Source organism: Gouania willdenowi, chromosome 10, assembly GCF_900634775.1.
Source record: "Gouania willdenowi chromosome 10, fGouWil2.1, whole genome shotgun sequence".
Classification (NCBI taxonomy): Eukaryota; Metazoa; Chordata; class Actinopteri; order Blenniiformes; family Gobiesocidae; genus Gouania; species Gouania willdenowi.
In genome coordinates this window covers 11,705,550-11,714,335 of record NC_041053.1, presented here as the reverse complement: position 1 = coordinate 11,714,335, position 8,786 = coordinate 11,705,550, and the positions used below count along the sequence as shown (strand labels likewise).

At 36.4% G+C, this 8,786-nt stretch overlaps 1 protein-coding gene across 1 annotated transcript in view; it reads right to left on the bottom strand.

Moving 5' to 3' along the window:
• Positions 1–1,102: 1,102 nt before the first annotated feature.
• The window catches only part of pcdh11 (protocadherin 11), a 239,962-nt gene continuing 232,278 nt past the window's right edge, over positions 1,103–8,786 (bottom strand). The window contains 1 exon segment of the mRNA XM_028459226.1: positions 1,103–2,098. Within this exon segment, the coding sequence (XP_028315027.1) occupies positions 1,641–2,098 (458 nt within the window). The 3' untranslated portion in view covers positions 1,103–1,640.

Here is an 8,786-nt window from a genome sequence, read left to right as displayed (position 1 = left end):
GACATGCCGGCTCCTTTAAGTGATCATTTTACTGAGCCTCTGATAAATCCTCCTTATAATAATATGAGCCCTGATCTGAGAGCCGAGGTTCACCAGCTAAAAGCATTCAAACACAATTTGCCTTGGATGCTCCCTTGAGAATACAACGTCGCATTACAGATTTAGGCCTGTTCCCAATTTGCAAGCTGGTACAACAAAAATGAATCACATGAATCATTTACCTGATGATGCTGACACCTGGTATGGATCTTACCAGGAGAGAAAAATGGACAACAGCAAAATCACAGCAGTAAATTATACTGCATCCAATATGTTACAGGAGGAGCGAGTTAGTCTCAAGTAGTTATTATCATCACAACAGTTTACACAGCCAGGCAGTGATGAAGTGTGTTAATGGAGCCACATAAGGTACAGCCTGCAGCACGGGCCTCCCAAATACAGCCACTGTCTCTTCTTATATTAACTACTGAAATAACATTAACATCAATAATTCATCTACTCCTCAGGCTCGAAATAATTTTTTGAAGTCTATTATTTTAGCGTCTACGTGTAGGAGAAAGTGATAAAAGAAAGTTTGCAGCCAACCTAAGCTGTATGAAAACACAGAATAGTAATTATTATCAAGAACGTAGGTGTTAATAACAGCGATGAGAACAGAGGTAGAGTGTAAAGCGGATTTCTTTTTTCACCTCTACATGCACTGCATGTGTTTGAAACAACAATAGAATTGTTTCAAACCTCTGGACCACAATATGGGTTAGCACTGAGATCACACATCAAAGTAATTAGATAGAGAATTGCATAATTGGCTTCAAAGCTGTTGTTATGGAGTTGTTTCCGCGCTGCACGAATGTGAGGGATGGAAATAAAAAAGAGGAAAATAAAGGTTACACTTTCAAACGCTCAGAGCCTTTCATGGCGATGCTACGGTGATAAAAATGCAAAAGTCCACACCATTCAGAAGAGAGACAGCAGTCGTGGAGCAATCACATGGATTTGCATACGTGTGAAATAAACTTTGTGTTTTGTTTTTCACGTTTAGTATGCGCGCTGGATAAGACTTGCCAAAAAATTTAAGCCGTGGTGCAGTCTACTCTTGACCTAGTTTTGCTGAGCGGAAAATGTTCCTGTGCTGCTGTCCCCTGACCAAAATAGACATCTGAAAGGAATCAGGCTAGACAAAAGAAGCGTCTCTCACCACCAAAGGAGTTCGTTTCACATGGCGTTCAGAGTCACAACAAACCTGAATAGAAACACCATCCATCCACAACTCATAATTAACATTTAGCCTGATTTAGCTTCACGGCACAAAGTTTACTTCTTTTTTTTTTTTCTTCTTTTCTTTTTCTTCAGCATGAGGAAAACGGTCATTCGGGGACACGGTTTTACAAAGCGGAGCTTCAGAAGCTTAAAGTCTACAAAGTCTTCTAAACAAACACCGACATACTGAAAGCAAAGTGATGTCTTTTGTACTGAATGGATCTACTTTGGCAACTTTTCTTTTCTAGCACAAGGTTTCAGCTTCCGATCTGGTACGCGTATAGACATCTTCGTTAGTCGAACTGGGTTTGAGCTGGTTGACATTGTTTCAATTCTGCCGTACTCATGGATGGAAACACACATGTATAACAATAATGTTTCTACAGCTGGTGCTCGTGTAAGAAGGAGCTGCTGGTTGTCTGCTGCACTGGAGAGGAGAAGTTTGCCAGTGGAATGACCTTGACGGGTTCCTCCTTCCTGCTACTGCAGTGTCTGTCCAGGGTGTTGTAGAACTGCGGCCGGTTGATCACCTTGTCAAAATCATCCCTTTTGGGCACGGACCGGCCCAGCGTATGGCGGCCATCCATGACTCCCAGGCTGCCCATGTTAGCTTTCACACCCCGAGCGCAGGTTTCTTGGAAGCCAAAGGAGGAGAGGGTGGGACTGAGGGTGGCAGTGTTGGGGGTGGAGATGGGGCTGTTGCTGCCAGGACTCTGAAAGTGGGCCAGGGCGGAGGGCATCCAACAGCTATCAGAGTGGCCTAGTATTAAACACTCCTGGGTGCAGGTCTCAGTGCACGAGGCTTCAGCCAAAGCTTTCTGTAGGTTCACCTCAATGGCTGTGAAAGCAGAAGAAGAAAGAAAACACGGTCAGGATCAAAACTATTCCAGAGGTAATGCAAACACATGGAGTGAACTCATGAATCATAATGTAAATAGAAAAGTTAATTATACTGTTTTATTTCAAACAAATTGCAAATGTAATAATACAAGAAACAATAAACAAAATGCTTTATGCAGATGGCTTCCCTCCAGAAAAAAAGAAAAAAAACAACACAATGAAGCTATTTTCTTCTGTCTGACGTTAACTCCTCCTCCACAGTTTATGCGACTTTGAAAAAAAATAAAAAATAAAAGCTATCTAAAGGTTCAGAAAGTTTCCTGAGATTTATGCTTATACTTTTAGAATTTGTAAATTTTAAACTTTTTGAATTATTACATTTTTTGTGAAACTTCATTGACTTTTTAAAGTGGACAACAGGTTAAGCTAAAGTGGTGCTGCTCTAGTTTTTACCTCCAAATCTTTGCAAACATATTACAAACCATTCAACCTTTAACACGTTCAGCTAATACGTTCAACACATTTCAACCAATTTCAACCATTTTTAACCTAGTGCTAATACTATTTTAATACTATTGCTAAGATAATGCTAATGCTAGGCTAGTTAATGCTATTGTTAGACTAAAGCTAATGCTAGGTGTTAGGTGAGTGCTAATGCTAGGGTAACGTTATTGCTATGCCAATGCTATGTTAATATTGATGCTAACCAACGCTATATAGCTTTTAAAATGGATTAAACGCTATACGACAAATAGGAGACAATATGTTGATTTTGAAGAACACACATCAAAATGCCAAACCATACAATGTGTTGTGCCACAGGGTTCAATTCTAGGGCCAAAACTGTTCATTTTATACATAAACGACATTTTTAAAGTTTCAAATTGTCTCAAACTAACGTTGTTTGCAGACGATACAACCATTCTATGCTCAGGTAAAGACATTAAAACTCTTATAGAGTCAACAAATGAAGAATTATCAAAAATCCAGACATGGCTAGATGTAAATAAACTAGCCCTAAACGTCAGTAAAACAAAATTCATCAATTTCGGAAAGAAAAAAATAATAGGAGATATAAGACTGAAAGTAAACATGGAAATAATAGAACAAGTAAAAGAATATAGGGTACTAGGAGTGTGGATGGACGACAAGCTGACCTGGAAAAACATATACAAATAGTTAAAAACAATGTTGCCAAAAGCAGTTACATCCTATGGAAGCTTCAACAAATCCTACATAACAAATCACTAAAAACAATCTATTCTTCACTCATAGCAACGCATTTAAAATTACTGCTCCAAAATATGGGGAAATAACTACAAAACGTATCTTGAACCATTTTTAGACTAAAAAAAAAGCTATAAGAATTTTACATAAAACACCACACAACGCACACACAAACAAATTATTTGAAAAGGCAAAAAGCCTAAAACTGCAAGAAATAATACACTACAACACACAAATACACGCATTTAGGACTTCATTTAAAAAACTACCACATCAGATACAAAAACGTTTCACATACAAACAAAATTCCTTTTACTTCAGACATAATAATGTGTTTAGACTAGACAGGGTCAAATCCAACATTGGGAAACATAGTACTGTGTATAGAGCTATCAACCACTGGAATAACCTTGATGCAGAGACACAACAATCCGAAAATATGACAAGATTTAAGGAGAAGACACGGAGGATATTCCTACACGCATACAAGATCAACACAGCGACAACATGGAACTCATCAACTGGTGTTTGAGATAACAACGAGAGTGAGGAGGAGTAATAACAGGAACAATGACTGCAGATGAGAACACATCACACATAAAAGAAAAAAAAGAAAAAAAAAAAAAACATAAATGAAAAGATGAAATTGTGGTTTGAAGATAAGAAGTTTGACCAGGAAAGAAACGAGCTTTGATGTAAAATTTTCAGTGTTCAAAGCAGGGGACGGATTTAGATAAGCAAACTGCTTTTTTCCGTCACCCTTTCCGGCATGCAAGAAGACAAAAAAAAAAAAAAAAAAACGGACGATGTGATTTCTGCTTTGAATGTCAAAGTGAATTTCTGTGATTGCAACCATGTCGGAAATGAACTGAATAAATACATAAAAAAAATAAAATAAATGTCAATGCTAATGCTATGCTAATTATATGCTAATGCTAAGCTAATGCAAATACCTGCATCCTCACTGGCATTTTCTTCAGAGAATGTAAATATTCTAGTTACATATATTACTGCATACACATAAATTTTGTGTTCAAAAAGGGAGTGGGTGGAAGTATATGTTATTAGTCCCACCCTCATCTTTATATGATTTTGATTATAATACACACAAAACCACAATACACACTATTTTTATATATATATATATATATATATATATTTGCTTGATATTTGTACACTCTTCATTGGCAAATTGAAACACAAAAACACAAAAACTTTTCCTAGTTGTCCGCACACTATCAGACCTAAAATGTATTTTACTTTTCAGTTTCTCAATAAGCTTTCAAATGTTTTCAGGTAATAACATTCAGAAGTTGTCGAAATAGACCCATTTCAATATTCATCATTTGAAACTAATCAGAATACAGGGAAATACACGGAAACCTCCTTTAACAGAATTACAGCAGCCGTTCTACCTGCCCGTTCATAACAAGTAGTTATAAGCATCTGGAGACTTAACGCCACTTGGTTTTCTTTCGTATATACACTGGTTTTTTCGATCAGATATGTATAAATGTCTGACCATTGAACATCGGGCCAGAAGCACACATCGAATAACCACTCGTTTTCAGAAATGCTGCATGGGTCCTTCAATCGTTCACCTGTACTTACAGTTTTTCTCAGTCACTTTTGTGCTTTTCTCAGATCAGAATGAAAAATATCATAACTATTAGTTCAATCTCCACAACATTTAGTCATTTGTGCACATCATAGTAGCAACTTTTCCTTCCTCTGAACAAACTGCAAATGCTTTTGGACACGTATCAGTCGCTTTCATACAATTCTCTGCTGTTTTATAACATTATAATTTGCTTATGTCATGTCAGTCAAAATGAACTATACTTATGGATGCTGAAGAGTTATTCCCAATAAAACTATTAGTCTTCATTTCATTGCTTGAGTCATTACATACAAAATTGTTGAACAAAATATCAAATTCTACCAAGCAAATTTTATACTTTAATTTTTTCCTGGAAATGTCTTCTAAATTGAACAAGGGATGATATCCGTTGAGATTGGTATTCCCTCGATTCTGACTGTTTACCAACAATATGCAATGAATTCCCAGTAGTTTAATTAGAGTAAAAAAAAAAGAAATAATTAAATAAAATAAAGTCCATTATTCTCTCACACTGGCTTTAAATATTTCACAAGCATTGTTTATTTCTATCTCTCTCAATGTGACCAAATGGAATCGAGGACACAAAAGTCCCAAAATCCTGTGACCGACATTAACCTTCTCAGGTACATTAACTCACATATTCAGACAGAATTGAAGTGAAACAGGAGATTAAAATAGAAAATGAAGAAGGAACGCTCAAACTCTGCTATCTCATTATCGCCACGCTGACATCACATGTGGAATGAAGGCGGTTTGAGGCCTTTGCATTGAGCCTCGCCGATAAAACCTGTCACGTCTGATAATTAGTATGTAAAACAGTGCAACCTGGAGCCTGCAGTCGTATGTTTCTAAGGCCACACTCTTCACTCCAACATTGCTCCTGCAGGCATCAGCTTCAAGCTGTCATGCAGAAACGATTTAGCGTATTTGCATATGTAAGAAAGATATCAATAATTAAGCAGTTTTACACCACAGTGCACTGGAACAGCTATTCAGATCTGACGCCGTTCTGCTTATTTCATGAAACTCTCTGTCGTAGAAAAACTTGCTGTGTTTTCTTTACGCTGTGCTACGAAATATAATGGAACGTAATTAGACAAAGTGCTGCTCTGTGGAGCAGAAGATAGTCACGCTGCTTATCAACAAGATGCCAATTGTAGATCCATGTGTCGGTTTCTTCAGGTATACCTTCTTTTTTTCACACATTCCAAAAAAAAAAAAAAAAAAACGTAGTTGATTTGAATTGATTCCTAAAGATCTTCATAGGGTAGGGGTGTCAAACTCAGCACCCTAGTACAATTACAGAGAAAACATGAAATAAAACCATCAATATGAGTTATATCGTTGAGATACTTTAATTCCACTCATTTCGGAAATCCAATAATTTTTGCTTTTCTACGCTCGTTATTCAAGGATTGTAGTACAAATGGTTTGGTGTAATTCAATTTATCACAAACAGTTACAGATATATTTTCTAGGGTGTAACGATACGTTTTAGCAACAATTCAATTTGAATCACGATTCAATGTTGCCAATTCGATCCAAGAATGACACTGGTTTACTTAGAACGATTTTGAAAATTGAAAAAAAAGTAATAATTCAACCACTTTGACTGAAATAAATAACTGGACAGTACAGGTGAGGTTTCATAGATTGTCTATATAAATTAATTATGAACATAAACAAGCAAGTAAACAACATTTAATGGCAAATGTATTTCCATTTTATTCAAATGAAGTCCAACCAGCACTTTAGTTAAAATTAACAAGATGTTAAATTGTCTGCTCTCATTTTCAAACTCAATACATTTTCAATAAAAAAACTACATATTGGGTTTACCTGACTCTTCTGCTTCTTTTTCTCAACATAAAGATAGGCAAGGCAAGGCAAGGCAAATTTATTTATATAGCGCATTTCATACTCAAGGCAACTCAATGTGCTTTACATGATAAAACATTCAATTGTTTAAAATCAATAAGAACATTTAAATCAATAAGAACATTTAAAATCATCAGTAAAATCAAGATAATAGAATATTAACATAAAAAATGAAGTGCAACCAAGATCTGTTCAAGTTAAATGAGCAGTGATTTCTCGCTCGCCAGCTTCTCCGCCCACGTCATACCTGTCAAGTTTTGGATTTGAAAATAATGGAAATTTTCTGGCACTCACTACGAGCCGTCCCACCCGCCCCAGCCAAGCTCCAGTATCCTTTATATTTTAAGATAGGTGTACAAGAAATCTAAAATACCCACTTGTCAACCACTTATTAAATACAATTATGTGATTATAATCTGGTAGGTCGACCTTTATTAACATTGAAATGCTGTGAACATTCCTACTAGGGCTGGTGATGTGAACCAAAACTCATATCTCAATATATTTTCTCAAAATGGTGATATCAGAATCAGAATCAGAATCAGAATCAACTTTATTGACCAAGAGCGTATGAATACACACGAGGAATTTGTCTTGGTGACCTGTGCTCTCTCAGATAGTGTAATATTAAATAATAACAATCAACTAGAATAAAGAAAAATAAATAAAAAAAGAAGTATAAACATGATATGTGATATAAATCTAGATAATTTTATTAAATGAAGTCTGACGAGAAAGACAATTCTGGGTTAAATTTGCCACAAAATGCTACACAGAGACATTTATTAACAAACAGCTGCACAATATGAGCACTCAGAAATTAATCTAACTGAGCTTTACATGTTGTTCTGAGAAGTAAAAGCAGTAACTCCTAAAACTAGTATTTTGAGACATAATGATCTATTATATATATATATATAGATATATGATTTTTCACTTACGTGGTTCCTTTCCCCGTGGTAGACGCTAAAATCTCAGTTTTTATTCTAGGCAAGGCAAGGCAAGGCAAATTTATTTATATAGCGCATTTCATACTCAAGGCAACTCAATGTGCTTTACATGATAAAACATTCAATTGTTTAAAATCAATAAGAACATTTAAATCAATAAGAACATTTAAAATCATCAGTAAAATCAATTAAAATCATCAGTAAAATCATCATGACATCAACAACATGACAAAAAATCTCTCTCTCAATCATATGCAGTAGAGAAAAAAAGTGCCTTTAACTTTGATTTAAAAATGTTCACATTGGATGCTGACTTCAGCTCCGCTGGCAGTTTGTTCCACTTCTTTGCAGCATAACAACTAAAAGCAGCATCACCATGTTTACTGTGAGCTCTGGGCTCCACTATCTGACCTGTGTCCATAGATCTGAGAGACCTGCTGGGTTCATACCTGACTAACATGTCACTGATGTATTCTGGACCAAACCCATTCACAGATTTATACACCAGCAGCAGAACTTTAAAGTCTATTCTGAGGCTGACTGGGAGCCAGTGTAAAGACTTTAAAACTGGAGTAATGTGCTCTGACCTCTTTGTTCTGGTTAAGACCCGAGCTGCAGCGTTCTGAACCAGCTGTAGCTGTTTGATGCTCTTTTGGGGGATTCCTGTCAGAAGACCATTACAATAGTCCAGTCTGCTGGAGATAAAAGCAGAACGTGTAACTGTGTCCCATCCTGCTGCTCTTTAGGAAGATAAACTCTCACATTTCACAATGTATTTACACCAGTTCTTTGTTTTTTTCGACAGAACGTCTTCATTCATCATCTCTGTTCTGAGTTATTTCCGGGTTTGTTGCCACTGTCAGCACTAATCTCGCGAGAGCTGCCACCAAGCCAGGCCATTTCAGGTGGAAGTTCTCGCGAGGCTAATGACGGCGTTCAGTTTAGTAAGGCATCTTTGAATTATTATTACATTAAAATACGGGATATTTACGGGAAAATAATAATACGGG